The sequence below is a fragment of the Bos grunniens genome, chromosome 4 (genome assembly GCF_055505025.1).
Source record: "Bos grunniens cultivar Pamir isolate PY7600 chromosome 4, Bosgru_T2T1.0, whole genome shotgun sequence".
Classification (NCBI taxonomy): Eukaryota; Metazoa; Chordata; class Mammalia; order Artiodactyla; family Bovidae; genus Bos; species Bos grunniens.
In genome coordinates, this window is record NC_141168.1 from 63,033,852 (window position 1) to 63,052,329 (window position 18,478).

The following is an 18,478-nucleotide window of genomic DNA, read 5'->3' on the forward strand; positions in this document are numbered from 1 at the left end:
TATGCATTCAGAGTTTAACTGGGACAAGCAGAAGCTATATTCTCAGACTGAGCAGCCAGAAGTTGTGTTGGCACTTTCCTTAACAGCTATATTGTATCTTGCTTCTCATTAGCATGACCTCTCATGTCTAAGTTTGTGGTGGTGGTTGTTAAAAGAGCAATTTCTTCTATGGGGCATATTTGGAGATCATGGTGGGTCTTTAAACTCAAAAGAACAAAGTGCCTGAATCAGGAAATTGCAAATCCCTGTGAAATATTTAACATAAAAGATAGAATTTCAGACATAAAGGAAAGAACATGGACTCTTGAGTTCAAGTGATACTGTCTGGTTTTGTTTTTGTTTTTTTTAAAGCCAGCTCTGCTTCTTAATAGGTATGCCCATGAGAATTTGAGGAAGTGACTTTATTTCTCTTGGTCTCATTGTCTGCATTTATAAGATGGAAATAATAGCACCTAATTTGCACTGCGGTCACAATAATAGGGAAAATATAAGCAGTATAACTTATTTATAAAAATTGAAAGTGCTCATGAATGGGAGTTTTTATATTTTCTATTCAATGAAAGACGATTTTTTTGTCATTTGTTTTGTTCACTCTTTATTACAAGAACAGGAGTAGCCATGAAGAACCAGAGTGCTCTGGGGTCTTTCTGAGAGACATTATACTTCTGCCTTAAGAATCAAACAGAAACAGGGGGAGGGGATAGTGAAAATGGAGTCAACAAGTAAATGTCCTATGTTCTTTAATCTTTACTTAAAGTTATTTGCAGTGCCAACTTCCATATAAAATGACAGCGTCCATTTATAGGAAAACTATATTGCATAAAGTCAATTATCTATAGTATTCCAAGGCACATATGTATTAATAATTTGAAGTCAGTGACAATCACAAATACTCAATTTATCCTAATTCTGTTAAACAAGGATATAATCCATTCATTCTCTCAAGCACTGCAAAAGCTTCCCTTTCCTTCTCTAAAAGCCCTCTCCTTCTATAGAGCATCTGGGCTCAGTACAGAGACCATGAGGAGCACTTGTCACAAGCAGGACTGGAAAGGCCGTTCTTTCCACCCTGCCTCAAGACTGCCATAAGCACACTGGTGAAGGAAGCCTCCTGTGCTAATTGTAGAACTCAAACAGCAGTGGGACTTTGGGTGTAACCCTAGAAGGTCCCAGACACTGCCTCTTAATGACTATGCCACCATTCAAAACTATCCCTAGATATGAATGTATGTATGCATGTTGGGGGGGGTGGTGGCATGTGTGTGTATGACATAAAATCTGAATTTAGGAGTATTCAGTTAGTGTATAGGAAACCAGTATATCTATACCCCCATCCCCACCCCAATTACTCTACAATAGTATCTATACAAAATCTGTAAAATAAGACAATATGTGAAAAAAACAGTTGAATCCAATAAAGACAGTGTTAACGATACTCTCTTTCAGGCCCTATTAATAAGTATATATTAAAATAAGTCTCTGTCTAGATGGTTACTGGTTTGCTTTCTTTCAAGTAGCTTTACTGCTGATCCGTACATGAATGTCATCACTGAATGGAAACAGTCCAAGGACTCATATCACTCCCACTACAAGGAGAAGCTTCAATAAATTTCAAAAGCTATGGCGGTGGTCCAGTCCCTGTGCCATATGGCATTCCACCTGCCCCAAGAAGTTTCGTTAATGTCCTTTAAAGCTCCAAATAAAAATACTGAGACATAAACAATCAAGTTTGCTTTGCAGTTGGGTTTTTTGAGCTCTGTGTGGTAGCTGCAAAAATTCCCCATGCTGTGTGTGTTAATGAGACCCTCCATAGGCACCATTAATACATAAAAGCAATCACCCATAACTCACAGGCTTTTCCTCCTGACTATGTCTGACTGTGTTCACTGCATTTAGCAACCAGAAATATACCAGGAAAAGTCAGTCTGGATGTCAGGTGATAGGAGGAATGAAGATCTAAAAGCGACAACAAAATTTTAAAAATCTAGAGGTTCTAGGACATCACCTCCAAAGATTTATTTCTAAAAGAATTTAGCAATGAAACACAAAAATACATTAAAAGTGAACAAGGGATTTCCCTGGTTGCCTAGTGGTTAGGATTCCGGGCTTTCACTGCCAGGGCCAGTGTTTGATTCTTGGCTGAATAACTGATATCCTGCAGGCTGAGAGGTGCGGCTAAATAGCAACTAGCAACCAGTAAACAGCAACTAGCAAAACTAAAAACCCACTGTAAGTGTATTCTTAGAGGTCAGAACAAGATTAGGAAATTTTCATTTCTATAATGTAATGAAAAGAATAGCAAGGAAATGGAAGCCAAATGATTGCTAGATCCCTTTGCATTACTGTCTAATGACTTTGTTCATCCAAATATTTCTTTCAATGGTTCTAAGCATTTTGTATTAAATAGCAAGAATAGTACAATCAGAAATGAGTGGGCTCGCCTAGCTGTTTTAAATGTAAGGGAATATGCTTTAATCTAAAAAATTGTAATGAGAATTATATATTTATTTATTTACATCTATATTACAGAATAGACAAACATAATCCTAAATTCTTTTATTATAATATTACATACTCAATGATTAAGTTAAAGATTATTAAAAAAAAACCCTCTCGTCATTTCCAACTCTTTGAGACCCCATGAACTATAGCCTGTCAGGCTCCTCTCTGTACATGGAATTCTCCAGGCAAGAATACCTTGAGTGGATACCAGTTCCCTTCTCCAAGGGAATCTTCCCGACCCAGGGATCAAACACAGGTCTCCTGCATTGCAGACAGATTTTCTCCAGAGAACCCCCAAAAGATCATAGGTTCTATCAGTTTTATAGGTAGGTAGAGGCACTAAAATGGAAAATGAAAAGGGCCTTGACAATTTGAAGAAAAATTTATTAAAAATCATACATTTTTGATTAAAAAATTAAAATGGAGGACAAGTCCCCCTTACCATATCAGCATACAGAATCTTCCACTGTCTTCACATATCTATCATTATACTCCCCACCTTGGCAGTACTGCCTTCAGTGCTGCTTTTAAACAGTTCTCTAACCAGGCCTCACAAACCCAGGGGTCCATACATTGAATTCAGAGACATGTATAAACCTGGGAGGAATTTCTTTCTTTTTTCTTTTTTTGCTAACCTCTCCCTGTAACTTAGCATTTTATTCTACAGTGAACATAGGAAAACACCAACCACCACAGTCATATTAGCAGTCTCCTATACCTTGACATATTTTTTTTTCCTTTTAAAATCACCTTGAGATTATAACCATTTTTACACCCAAAACTGGATCACAGCATTTAGTACATTAAAATACATTATGAAGAAGCACATACATAGTACATCACAAACTTTATATATTTTGATGTTTTATATATATATATATATATATAAAACTGGTTTCCCTTGTAATCTATATATTTTATTCATTTAAAAATTTATTCTAAGGGGTCTATAGGTCATAGAAAATTCCCACCAAAGGTATCCATGATACAAAGGAAGGGTACAAGTTATCTTTTTTAAAGGCAACCCCACACAGCAGTGATGCCCATATATAAGTTTCTGGCACAGGTCTGTCACCACAACTGGAGTTACAGCCTTGAGATACCCCCTCACGTCTACTCAGGCCTGCATCACTCCTCTCTTCTGCCTACAATATATCTTAATATCATTCCATTCTATCGTTTTAAGCATCCAGGACCATATCTCAGCTTTTATCAGGTAGGTTGATGAGGAAATCAATAGCAATATATAATCTCAGAATGGTTCTCACTACACAGTTCTTCAAGAATCTCTGGGATCTGTGTGACAAGGACAGGGTCAGACTGAGCAACACTGGGAAGAAGCCACTTGTGTTTTTGGAAATCTCTGACAACTGTCTATAACCACACCCTTTTATTTTATTTATTTATTTTCAGTTTTTGTATCTTCCTGTCTCCCCAGTAAATCAGTTCACTTATCTCTGGGAGTAGAATTAGTAGTAGGCTCTATTTTCCCCCTAAAGGTATGCACTATTATATAGGAAAAGAAAAGACCCCAAAAGTGGGGGTAAAACGTAAGTAAACATTAATGTTGTGGGGACCAGTGAACACATATGATATGTGACATAAGATCATTCTGGAAAAGAGGGAGGCAGGTTTGTTCCAACAGCCGGTGGGCCCCAAGGAAACTAGGTCCTTTCTTCTCTAGTTAAAGGGAGTCTTAACCCGCTTAATTCAGTGAGCCTCCGGCAGCAGAGCAACCACACGAACAAGGGGAAGTTCCGCTGGCTGAGGCTATAGGGCGGCGGTCCCCAGCCATCTTGGCGCCAGGGACTGGTTTCGTGGAAGACAACTTTTCCATGCATCAAGAGTGGGGGATGCTTTTAGGATGATTCAAATGTGTTACATTTATGGTGCACTTTATTTCTATTATTGCTACATCAGTGCCACCTCAAATCATCAGGCATTAGATCCCCAAAGCTGAGGACCTCTGCTCTAGGCCCACCAGGCTCTTCCTATTAGGATCAGCCGAGTGTGATCCTGCCACTTAGCAAGAAATCTCAGACATTCAAGCCAATGCTACCCAAGCCCAAATTAGGCACTTAACCTTTTTAAAAAGGTTAAAAAGGAATAAACGCCATGTGCACTCTCAGATTTCACATACAGTATTGGGACAGAAATTCAGACTGCTGTAATATAATTGGGCTCAGGCCACACTCATAGAATGGAGCCTACTGGAAATGAGATAATACCATGCCTAGCACATAGTATGCCCTTAAATATTTGTTGAATGAGTTGAATGAATGCTATAGTCAATAGGACAGGATAGAAGAGAGTGCCTTTGTCTTCTTTCATGATTACATTTAAATCATCATGATAATAGCAAACACTTAAAAAGAGCTTATCATATGGTAGATACTGTTTTAAGGGCTTTATACATACTAACTCATTCAGCTCTCTTGATAAGGCTCATGAGTGTTATTTACAGAGGAAGCAAGTAAAGCCCAGGGATCTTAAATCATCTGTCCAAAATCACTTCGTCAGTAACTACAGGTCTGGGCAGCAAATTCAGGCAGAGTCTGGGGCCTTCACCTCTCCCCTATACAACACAGTCAGAATGCAGTTTACCTCTACATTGATGACTTTGCATTGAAAAGGAAAAAATATATATATTTTTAAGGGGGTGAGAGATGAAAGAGACCAGGTAGATGTACACTTGTCAGAGAAGGAGAGGCTACCACAGGAAGGGTCCGTGGGGAGGGTCCCTCTGGGGAACACAAGGGCAGTTCTGCTTGCCCTCTCCCACCTCAACTACCAGCGGGATTTGCCTGAAGTTGCCAGACCCATTAGCTCAAGGGAGGTATAGCTAAGTCACTTCAGTTGTGTCTGACTCTTTGCGACCCTATGGACTGTGTAGCCCACCAGGCTCCTCTGTCCATGGGATTCTCCAGGCAAGAATACTGGAGTGGGTTGCCACACCCTCCTCCAGGGGATCTTCCTGACCCAGGGATTTAGCCTGCATCTCATGCATTGCGGGCAGATTCTTGACTGCTGAGCCACCAATGAGAAGGCAAGGGTCAATCTCCTGGTGAAACAGACAGTTGGGCACATGTGAGTGATGGGAAGGGGTTCAGAGAGTGGCCACTTGATAAACTTGCCATTTCTGACATCCCCCCAAAGAGGGGGGACTTAGTGCATTACCCACACTAGCTAGTTATTTAGTTAATAATCCTGTAGAATAACTTATACTCATTCAATAGGAAGGCTTTCAAATTTTAAACCTATTTTGAAGCCAAACTTCATACCAAACAGCTAACTTCAAGACCAGATCTATAAAAATAGCTTACAAAAACATGAGAAAATTCACATTCTATTGTGGCCACTTAAATCAAAGACTTATCTCAAGGGGGATAAAAACAGTAGAGAAACCTATATCAAGAGCAGAAACTTTGCTTCTGTGGCCCCAGAGACCTGAGGATCCTCTGTTCAATTTTAACTATTGAAAGGCATCAGTGCTTTCACAGAACCCACCTTTTTAATAAAAAGAAAAAAAAGAAAAAAAACAGAACTACTACAAGGGCCTGCCAAAAAGAAAATTAGCTTAACGTTAATGACCAGAAAAACCATGCTAATCCTTAATAAATATGGCAGAGTTATTTTCACAACAGCTTTCTTTTAATGTTTCTCACTCTACTCATGAACCATCCTTTAACTTTGCTTTCCCTGAGAACACACAAACAGAAAGTGATCAAAAGAAGAAAGATGCATTGGTCCACATTCTCCAAAACCCTACAAGTACTGAAGAAATGATGGAATCCTTCAGCAAAAAAACTAGGGCAAAGATGAAGGTAAGAAAATAAGGATGATATTTTTAATACAGTGAAGTTTCAGAGAATTGCCCTTCTTTATAGGTTATATGATATCGAACTGAAATGACTGAAGGTGATTTCTCCATTTCAGCCCTGTGATAGAAAGTAGACAGGCTTTGGGGTGGGAAGAGAAGGCTCACTATACCTTTTAAGATGAAAGGATGCCTTTCCAGGCTAAATGCTTGTTCAAGCCAACTGTTATCACAGATTAGCCCTCATATATCTGTTCAAGTATAATAGGGTTTTTTTTTTAACAGGACAATCCATGGCGGGGAGGGGTGCTGATGTATAGATTCATGACATAATTTCAGTGGTACTAGAAGTGAAAATTAAAATGGGTCAGTATATAAAAATAAATAGTGACCTAAGAACTGCAGATACACGGTTTAAAGCAGTTTCTCACACCATTTTTTTTTAACACTAAATGAAATGTCTGGCCAACAGCTAAAATCACTGATCACTGAGCTGGTAGGTGTATGCTTTATCATTTCCTTTTATTTCCAGAGCAGCATGATGGTTATTATTTTTTATTCCTCTGAGCTTTCTAACTACTTGCTCTATTTTTCATGCTCAAGGTAAACAGTGACATCTAAGAAAAAACAAGGTTTCCACTGATTCTACTAGTCCTTCAGGCTCCAATGTAATATTAAATCTAGCATCACCGTATTACCAAACTCAGACTACAGAGCTTCTTCATTTATCATCACATGTACTTTTTAGACTCACCAAAAGTGAAAATTATTTTTGTTTTGCATAAAAATGTGACATATGTAACAAAAATGCAGGATTTCAGGAAATATTTCACTCTTTCATGCAATACTAGAATAAATAGAAAAAGAAGGTGGAGAGCAGTGACTGAAAGTAGTTGAAAGAATGAGTGAGTGTTGGAGTCAATCACTCATAGGTCCAAATCCTTCTAGTAGATATGTCACTAATGATATGTGACCTGGGGCAGGTGCAAAGCTCTGGTTTCCTCAAGTAGTCTGGCTTCAAAGGCTATACTCTTTACCACTACGAGCATCCTACTTCTTTATACAGAACAAGATTATTAATCTACATCAACAGGTAGATATATAGGTATTTGTATATACCATCATGTGATGCAAATAAAGTTCATAACAATCTTAACTGGGCGGTTTAACTAAAATTTGAAGCCGAGGAAGGAGAGCTGGTGTCACAAGCATGATTGTTATCGTAGTTAATGAAAATACATGTAAAACTTCTAGTACAAAGTCTGACACATAGCAAACATCAGTGATGCTTCTCCTTTTTCCTTAGAGAAAGCTTTGAAGAATAGAAATGAACTGACCACAGCATATTTAAAATGAGAGAGAAGAAAACATTGAAGAGACAATAAGAGTGAGCAAGAAGCAAAAAAAGCATACTGCTTTGCTCACAACTTTTTGCAGAGCTAGCCTGGCTTACAAATTTCCAGTTTAATATTGTTCAGTGACTGACATAATTTACAGTATATTATTTTGCATCTTGAATTATATTCCTTTTTAAAAAAATATTCTTTGCTATATTCCACCCCCAAACTGCAGGTAAGAAAACCAAGGCAAAAATAGAGTAACTCTTTTACTTAGCCTCTTAGAGCAATTTAAATTCCATTACTGCACGTAAAATGCATTTGTTACATCACAGTTACATTTACTAACAGGATGCTTTCAGAAATAAAGTTATCATCTCCAGCTCCGTAAAATGCAGCTGTTTACACACACACACACAAACACATGCACACACACACACCGGCCATCTGTATGCTTTTACTTCTAAACAGTGTCCTGACTAGAACTGACTTGACATGGACTCTTAAAAGCAAAAAGCAAACACCCTAAAGGCAAGTAACTACATATCCCTTCCTCCTGACTTGGAAGTATTTTTAGGTTAGTAGCACAATGCAGCTTCTTACAGTAAGAAGAGTCTAGCATCTCTTACCCTTAAATGTGTCATGGGGCCAGAGAAAGCCTTTAGAAAATGAAGTCAGGCCAAGTCAGGTGATTTGCTATAAGCTAAGCAAGAAAACCTTTTTTAAAAGGGCACCTCACATTTCACATTCTTTCTGTACACCCCTTTCCTCATCATATCACCCTAGTTCTCCAGTGCTATTTAAGGAGAATGCTGTTTAAGGTGAAATTCTGCAATAGAAGGCAACTTGGTTCTCTTTCTACAACCAGGAGCTGTGCAGCACGAGGAGGTGAGGAGAGTTGTCAACAAGAGGCAGAGGAGGGAAGTGGCCACATGGGAGTCTGTGTTCATCAAGATCTGTCAGAAGGCAACTGGAGCAGATAGAAGCTGCTTACACAGAGCAACCTCATGTCTGGTAACACCAAGAGTGTGGCTGATCAACTATGTATCTAAGTGGAAGAAGTAATTTTCTTTCAGACTTACCCAGAAGCCAAAAAATTCAGAATACAGCAATGAACTTTCATAACACCATTCAACCATGATCAAATTAGCTTAAGCCTTTAAAACACAGATTAAAACACGAATAAGGGCATTAAATCTCATGCCCTTATGTATCACTGGAAAAGTAAAAACACTACACCATGATGAAAGTATAAGGAACTTCAAAGTTCTTGGTTTCTTCTGATGACTTTTTAAAATATCCTAGGTAAATTCTTTTAGAAAGTTGAACTGTTTGTTTCCTGCTATACTACTGTCCTAACTTTGTATTTACTCTGTAAAATGAACAATCTAATATTGTGACCAACCATAATTTCTTTCTTCCTTCTTCCAATAAAGTTTAATATGTGCAATATTTCATAATAATAAAATTGTGTGTATTATTTGTTTTGAAGGAGAGAAGTCTCAGTTCTGGATAACAGATACAAATCAGTGAAAGGCTGGAACATTCCAAGTTGGGAGTGCCTGATCCCCCCAGATGAGGCTATGAGTCTAAAACTCAGGAGGAATCTGGATCGGATTTGGGAGTCATATGGGCAGTTTAATCAAAGAAAAGTGGATGAGAGCCCAAGAGAGTGCACAGTGTAAAAAGAGAAGATCAAATTCAGAGCTCAAGTGAAAAGCCACATTTTAAAGCAGGATAAAGAGAGAAGAAACCACTAACCAAAAAGAAGTCACAGAGGTAAGAAAAGAGGAGTGGTAGCTGATGAGGCAAGAGAGGAATTTAGAGAGGGGATGGCTGACCAGGTAGATGGGGCAGTGACCAATACTATGAGGAGACTTTGGCAACCTGAAGTCCATGTCAGTCTTAGCGAGCTCTCCTGCAGTAAGATGGTAGGATGGTTTGGCCAGTGGATGGAGCATTAATAGGAAATGGGTAAAGAGAGATGGTGAGTGAGAACAGCAATTTAAAGATGAAAGTAGAGAGAAAAAATATTTTGAGAGGAAAGAGGTATGAGGAATTTCCTAAATTTCCTAAATTCCCAGATTACCTAAATCTGGGATTGAGCACCCAGATTTTAGAATTCTCTGAAGAGTGAGCTCCCTTAGAGCAGGTACCAGATCCTGGCAGCTTTTCTAGCCCCTTGGTAGCTAACATAGGGACTTATCCCTTGAAGCTATTCAATTAGCATCTAATGAACTGAGTATTGTTCTCCTGCATTGGGTATTCTTTCAATACTGAAGTAAACATTCACCTAATTTCTGTCTATTTATGATCACCATTATCCAATTTCACTTTTAACATTCCTATTTATCATGCTTCAAGCACAGCCTCTGAAAAGAATCCAAGATCCCCAACAGAATCAATTCCTCCCATTTCTCTCTACATCTGTTTACCAAACACTTGTTACTGGATATCACAATTATTTGTGTTTAATGTTCTCTCCCTTTGAACAACAATGAGCTCTATCAATGCAAGAGCCTCATCTTATTTATCCCTACACCCACTCCTGCACAATGTCTAGTACACACCACACACTCAGTAAATGTTTGGGAATGAATAGTTCTTATCTCACAATCCAATAAAACCATATGGACTTGATAAAAATATTACTCAGTATGTGTTAGGGCTTCCCTGGTGGCTCAGATGGTAAAGAATCTCCCTGCAATGAGGGAGACCTGGGTTCGATCCCTGAGTCAGGAAGATCCCCTAGAGAAGGGAATGGCAACCCACTCCAATATTCTTACCTGGGAAATACCATGGACAGTGGAGCCTGGCAGGCTACAGTCCATGGGGTTGCAAAGAGTCTGACATGACTGAGACTTCACTTTTTTTCTTCATTTTTAAATAAAAGAGTAATACCTAAAACATAGTATTTCCTTTATAAAGTTTATTTTACAAATTATTATCACCAACTCTGAAAGGCAGGAGATCTACCATTATTTCCAACCTTAAATCACAAAATTATTTATATAGAACAAAATTGATTCAGTCAGCATCAACTTCTTATAACTATATTTAAGTAAGGAGTCACTAAATTTTCAGTTTATCCTGCCATACATGTAAATTGCCCCCTTGCAATAAAACAATTTTTACTAATTATTTTCAGATGCCGAACTATATACTTTTCTACATATAATAAGCTTCAAATAATGCATTTTCATGAATTATTTAAACAGCAAAATTCTGTAAAACAATTATCCTTCAATAAAAAATAAATTAATTAAAAAAATAATAAATTAAAAATACAAAACTGCTGAGTTTGGTATGTTAGTAATATTTACAATGTCTATCTTTAAAGATTAATAGCCATCACATGTAACTTACACTGTAAATTCTATGAAAGATATATCAAGTGATATTTTTGGGTTTCATTTATACTTATAGAATTATAAAGATTTTTATTAATCTGCTGAATTAATAGAATTTCTCTAATTTAAAGTAATAAGGACAGTAGAAATCTAAATCCTATTAATATCTTTGGAACATACAGTAAGAAGTTAGGAACTTTTTTATTTTAAACTTATCAGTTCTGTATCAAGTGATGTGAGTTTCTATGATCTCATTACAAACTGAACGGACACTATCAATTGCTTCTGAAAACTAATTTCACCAAAGCATAAAGTTGCAAGGAATAAAAATGAGACAGGCTGGAAGAATTTAAGAGGCAACACTAGCAGAAATCATTATATTAAAAGTAAAGTGTCAAAATTCAGTGTAAAATTTCAAATGCATTACTTTACTGATTGCCACACTACCTTTCATACAGTATACTATTTTTATTAAGAAGGAATTTTGTTTCTAAAAAGCAGAGACATACAAACATTTTTCATTGAAGTTCCGTTATGTGGTCAAGTTTTTCTTCAGGATTCTTACGTATGTTTTCTCACTTACTTTAATTTTCACTATCCATGAGGACTTTTTACAAATACACAAGATTTCAAAATTCATATTCTTTCCAGAACATTTATGCACATAGTGTTTAGAAATTATCAGAAAAATGTGAAATAAATTAAAATTAACACACAGAAGAGTCTGTCTGAATTCTCTCCAAATCTACTTTGGCAATATGAATGGAATGCTGCAATGTTCAATCAAACCTACTTTTTAAAACCGAGCTCAATACTGGCCTAATGAGAACTAAATAAGATAATTAATCTTCGAGAATATAATAAAAGATTACATTGCTCATTCTAAAGAACAAAATGCTTTAGGGTAGTAACTTTTCAAGGGCTTCCCAGGTGGTACGGTGGCAAAGAATCCACCTCCCAATACAGAAGACACAGGAGATGTGAGTTTGACCCCTGGGTTGGGAAGACCCCCTGGATAAGGAGTATCCTTGCCCCACTGTTCTTGCCTGGGAAATCCCACGGACAGAGGAGCCTGGCCGGCTACAGTTCACGGGGTCACAAAAGGGTTGGACACAACTTAGCGACTGAACAACAAAAGTGACCTTTCACGTGACACCTTACAAGTAGAGGCGTAGCCTGCTCTTCAATCTCAGAATCAAACAGTAACAGCAAATTAGGGGGGGAATTTCTCAATAAAATGAACTACTCAACACTAGATGTTTTAAATGAAAACCAATGTGGTATTTTTCCTAAAGCTTTCTTAAAAATCATTGTAAATTAGAAGATAATCAATTTTCATTTAAAAAAGGTTATGGAGGACACCCAAAGAATAATCTCCTATTCTTTGTTTACTAAGTAAATGGGCACTGTTTTTCTAAAGTTTTTCTGTTTTAAAAATAATACATGTTCATTATTTTTTTAAGCCATAGAAACAGAGACCAAAAAAAAGACAAAAGAGAAAAATCAAAGCAGTGCAGAAAAATAGGAAATTAATATGAAAATGTAAATCCTCATTTTCCCTAGTTTCTTTCCCCAAAAGTAACTATGGTTAATAGCAGAAATCATTTAAAAATTTTCTCTGTATATATGTTTATTTATGTATCTGTACATCTTTAGTGTTACACAAATATACTCATACTATTTGCATTCTACATTTTATTCATTTTGACTTATGTATGTTATATATCTCTGTAACAGTATATACAAAGCTAGCAGATTGGTTTTCATAGCTGTGTAGTATTTCACTGAATACTTATTTCACAGTTTATTTTGTGCCTATTGAGGTAGACTTGAGCTGCTTCCACTTTCTCACTATCACTAACAAAACTACTTTAAATTTCCATGCAGTCTCTAGAATTCATAAATAAGGGCTTAAAATAAGAGCTTCCCTTGTAGCTCAGTTGGGTAAAGAATCTGCATGCAATGCAGGAGTCCCAGGTTTGATTTCTGGGTCATGAAGATCCTCTGGAGAAGGAAATGGCAACCCACTCCAGTATTCTTGCCTGGAGAATCCCATGGACAGAGGAGCCTGATGGGCTGCATTCCATGGGGTCCCAAGAGTAGGACATGACTTAGCAACCAAACTACCACTCTCATGTGGACACAGTTGTTTCCCTGAAATGAGATTTTTTTTTAACATGACCTGAAGAACACTGAAAAGGTTGAGGAAATACAGCAGCCATCATGACGTTTCAACAAACCAATCAATTACTCTGTAAATTAACTAAGCATTTTTGGGAAATAAATCTGAGAATATACTTTATCATCTGATGAAAAAGTCTCCATACATCTTTAAAAAGGACAAAAAAGTAGAAGTAATTATGGAATTGGGGTTCAATATACCAAAGTGAAATATGTCATCAGTTAAAAATGAAAGAAGATACTGGTTAAATATAAACCCCAATTCCAAGAAAATTTAAAAGTATCAACTGGAAGGATGTGAAAAATAATCATGTTAAAAAAAAAAAAACTAGTACACTATATTATAGCCTTCAACCTGCTTACTTAGTACCGTTACATTCTATCAAGTGATAAATTAACCTAAGGCTGAAATTTAAGTTTCAAAACTTTAAAATTATTTTGCTCCCTTGAAAATTTCTGCTACCAAATCATTACTTTCAAATTAAAAGATTTCTCAAACTTTGGCATTTTCACATGTTGGAAGGGATTTAGAGACAACTATCTGCTTTATGGTAACAATGGCAATCAACAAAAAGGAAAGAACACTGAATTTAGAAATCAGATGACAGTAAACAGAATAATAAAGATTTTTGTTAGGGGAGCTAAGTTGAAGAATATTTAGGGATTCCAATACACTTTGGGGCAAGTACTCTTATTCTCCAGAACACCAGAATGCAATTACTAATCAGAGAATAAACAAGGATTCCCTTCTGCTCATATTTTTTTTTTTTTTTTTAAAGAAAATGTTCTCTCTGCTCGGCATAAACTGGCCAAAGTTTTGGCCTGACATGACAATTTTTCTAAACAAGGCTCCAGATCTGCTCTCAGAATCATATAATTATTTATATGTTGGATGTGTGTTAAGAAAGGAATTAGAATAAATCCACTTTTAATTTGTCACCATCTACCAGAAACTTTGTCTTATTTTCTGAATAAATCAATACAACCTATGCATATTAACTTAAACACTTCAATTGTCTCATTTAAACATTTAAGTATCTCTCTTTAAAAGTAGTCGATTCTAAAACTAAGAGTAACTGGACCACCTGGCTATCACTTCATTGGGTTTTCCTTTTGCATTTTAAAAACACTGCCCCTAACATAACCATGCTTCTCTGGTGGTTCAGACAGTAAAGAATCTGCCTGCTATACAGAAGACCCCAGTTAGATACCTGGGTTGAGAAGATTCCCTGATGAAGGCAATGACAACCCACTGCAGGATTCTTGCCCTGAGAATTCAATGGACATAGGAGCCTGGTGGGCTACAATACATGGGGTTGCAAAGAGTCAGACATGACTGAGTGATTAACACTTTCACTTTCAACACAACCACAGTCCATTAAAGTAATATCGAAATACGTGTATAGAATATGCAAAATAGAATGAACTGTGGAAAATGTAACCGAAAATCTTTGAAAAGCAGCTAAAGTCTAAAAGAGAATGATTCTCCTGTACCACATTAAAAACATTATTGTACCTGAAAGGAAAAAGAGAGGCCAAAGGTAACCAGTGGAAAGTCATTATCCTGTGACACTGTTAATCTACATAATTTGACTTGAGTAAGAATTTTACAGTATGATAGGATGATATAACACAGCAATTAGTAGAGGCATAAGCTTTATCTTTCACAATTGTTCTGTTTCTTCAAGAAACTTAGAGTAGTAAGAAATTTACTGGTCATTAATCTGGTCTGGGTGCATTATTATCAGAAGCTACAAACTCAGATACAGCAAAAGTTCTAATCTTTTAACATGAATGGATATCCATTAGGGATCATGTTAAAACCACCAACCTCATTTCAGTAGATATCTTATCTCACGGAAAGTTTGTTGCTAGACATAAAGTGTCACTGGTTTACCTCTAAATGATCCAGCCCCTACAGGAAACTGGGTGTAGTTTTAATAAAATGGGACTCGTAAGTCTTTATTACATTTATAATGAATGCTTTTCAGTTTTATAGGCTCTTTGAAGGAGCAATTTAGTTTCCCTATTAAAACATGACTTTATATCCTTCACAACTCTCAGGTTTTCAATTTTATGTTGCTACCACTCTAAATATAAATGAAGACACTGAAGTTTTAATAAAGGGATAGAGTTATTTTTACTGACATGTATGGGATGCAACCTTACAAAATTACAGGGAAAAGTACAGAAGATTAAAATACCTTTCTAGTCTGATTCCTTCAATATCCTTTCCATCATACAGAACCTTTCAAAACCAACCAATGAATACTTCAAAGTATATAACATATTTAGGTATTAATAAAACAGGACTCATGATATTGCCTTTTCTGAATAAAGTATAAAATCCTTTTAAATTGACTTACGATGCAGTGGAGAGTGTAACTCTGTTTAATTTAACTTGGAGGATCTTTAATCAGTCTCTTTATGGTATCTAGAAAATCCATATAAGATTTTCAGACATAGTGGCTTTATTTACACCACCGAATTCTAATTCAGGCCCCAAAGCAGGGATTGTTACAAATAAACTCTAGGTAGAGGCAAGAAATTTTGTTTGTTACTTTCCCAGCAAAAGAACCTACTATATATGGGGTCTTAATTAAGGAACTGACATTAAGATAGTGACTAAGGCATCATCTCTGTCCAGGAAAACTACCTTCTGGGAAAAAAAGACATAAGTAATTATAATACATTGTGATATGGCTATAGTAGATATAACAGATATCTATATTTATAACGGGGCTTCCCTGGTGACTCAGCCAGTGAAGCATTTCAGTCGGACACAACTGAGCAACTGACATCACATATTCATAATAGATAATTCAGCGCAGTAAAAGGACCACTGAGAAAGAGCTACCAACTATGCTTAACAGAGAGAAAAAGACCTCATGGAGGTGATGTGCCACCTGGAACTTGAAAGATCACTAGGAGTTCACTAAATAGATAAAAGACACAAAGTCATTGCAATCAACAGGAAGAACCCTATGTTGCATGATTGCTATTCAATGTTAATACCCTTGCACCAATTAATACTTTAATTTATATTTACTTTAGTCAACAACTAATCTCAAAAAAGATAGTATTATAGAGGGAGGGGAAAAAACAATTCTTTCTATATATTTTCTTTCATAAGAGCAAAATTAAATCCTAATAATGCAATATTGATTGCCACCTTAGCTTCTTCAGGTTGTTGTTGTTTGTTGTTCAGTCACTAAGTTAAGGCCGACTCTTTGCAACCCCTTGGACTGTAGCCTGCCAAGCTTCTCTGTCCATGGAATTCTCTAGGCAAGAATACTAGAGTGGGCTGTCATTTCCTTCTGCAGGGGATCTTCTTAGGTCAGGGATCGAACTCATGTCTCCTGCATTAGCAGGTGGATTCTTTACAACTGAGCCACCAGGGAAGCCCACAGCTTATTTAGGTGCTTAGAACAGTTCTTATCTACTCTTCTAAGAAATTCATATAAAAAAATCTAGCATCACATACAGCTGCTTGGAGGGCCCACAGACATCTTTTAAACAGCAACAGTTCATTAAAGGAATATGCAGAGCATGCCTAAGTCCTACAACTACATAATGAAAATCAATGTGTTGTCCCCAACCAACATTTATCATGTCAAATCCACAGGCAATTGCCTCAATTTCAGGAATGCAATCTCCATGCAATTTCTGGAGATTTACACTACTCAAACTACATGAAAAACTAGACACTAATCTGAAAGTACATCTTTCTAGAAGTAGCTTCTTTACTTGACTAAACCTGTTTCACATGTGATAAATATATCACTCTTAAAGAGAAAGCAGAATTGTCACTGAGAAACAATCAGTCAAATAAAGGATTTCTATTTACTTTAACACCAGGTTATTAACTTCCATGATCCCCACTCTTGGCAGAAAAAGTCAGTGTAATTAAAATCCATTAAGGGAACTTAAATTTGTCTGAAAATGGGAGCTATTAACTGAAGTGCTGGCCCCAAAGTCCACCTGTCTGATAATTCTCTGATGACAAGTTTCAAGAATTAAAAATAACTTCATCTGTCACACACTCAGAGTTTCCCATCCCGTAGAATTCATTGTTAGAGAAGTGTCTTCCATTCTCCCATGGAGGCCCATCATTTAAGCTGATCTACTCCAAATATATCCAAAAGGGCAAAGATGAGTATCCTCACAGTGAGTTTCACTCGTGATCCAGTCAGCGATTCAATTGTCACTTCTTTGTTCTAGGTGGCTGCACTCTAACGATCGACAGTAAAGAGGATATGTAGAACTGACTCTTCACAGACACTAGTTGAAATATGGCTAAAAAAAAAAAAAAAAATAGCATCAAAGGAAAACATTATCCGAGCAAGAAGCGAGTTTGGGGAAATGGACTACTTCGCTTTAAGAACAGGGTAAAGAGATAAAAAGCGATTTTATTCTATGAACTCTAGCTGACCCAACACTGATTGATTAGTAGGATAGAAACAGAGATGAGTGTGTATGGAACTCGTGGATTCACAGACAGTTGGCCTCCTGAAATGCATTTTGGAAAGTGGTGGGTAGAAATAAGCAAACAAGTAAGCAAACAATTCAAGAAATCTGTAAGTGCCCGATGCCCACCATTTTGAGAGACCAGGCAAGTACCAAAGACTTGAGAGGTGGTCTCCTGCCCTAAATTGTAAACACTGATAGTCATGGGGAAGCAACCTAGCTTTCTACAAAAAGGCCCTTTGCTATCTGGAAAATCAAGAGTAAAAGTTAAAACCTCCCAAACTAGGACTACATATTCAGCCAGATATCAGGAAAAAGAAATGGCTAATGTTAAAGGTATATTTCATTTAAGATTATTGAAATAAATGCTTCTGTAAAAGAACTTTTCAATCATGTAAATAAACAAGGCATAATTTTTCTTCTGTTTGACTTCATTCATGCAATACATATTTATTGCCAGCATCCTATGTGTCAGGTGCTGTTCTTGGCACTGGGATGCATCAGTAAATAAAATAGATACATGGCCCTGCTCTTGCAGAGTTTTTATAATAAATGTTAGTCACTCAGTTGTGTCTGACTCTTTGCAACCAATGGACTGTAGCCCACCAGGTTCCTCTGTCTGTGGAATTCTCCAGGCAAGAATACTAGAGTGGGTAGCCATTCCCTTCTCCAGGAAATCTTCCTGACCCAGGGATCAAACCCAGTTCTCCCACCTTGCAGGCAGATTCTTTACCACCTGAGCCATCAGGAAAGCCATTTATAATAAAGAAGACAGATAATAACATGAAAAATACATAGTAAGTCAGACAGCAAGAGTGTTATGT

General features: G+C 36.9%; 1 protein-coding gene across 18 annotated transcripts in view; it reads right to left on the reverse strand.

Annotated features, from left to right (window-relative positions):
* The window catches only part of IMMP2L (inner mitochondrial membrane peptidase subunit 2), a 958,924-nt gene that overhangs the window by 571,093 nt on the left and 369,353 nt on the right, over nucleotides 1-18,478 (reverse strand). For 2 of the 18 annotated variants that reach the window (XM_086396597.1, XM_086396598.1), the window contains exon 5: nucleotides 15,303-17,483. The exons of the other annotated variants lie outside the window; for them this stretch is intronic. In XM_086396597.1, the coding sequence (XP_086252723.1) occupies nucleotides 17,420-17,483 (64 nt within the window). In that variant the 3' untranslated portion in view covers nucleotides 15,303-17,419. Of the gene's footprint in view, nucleotides 1-15,302; nucleotides 17,484-18,478 lie in introns of those variants that run through there. 18 annotated transcript variants of the gene reach the window in all.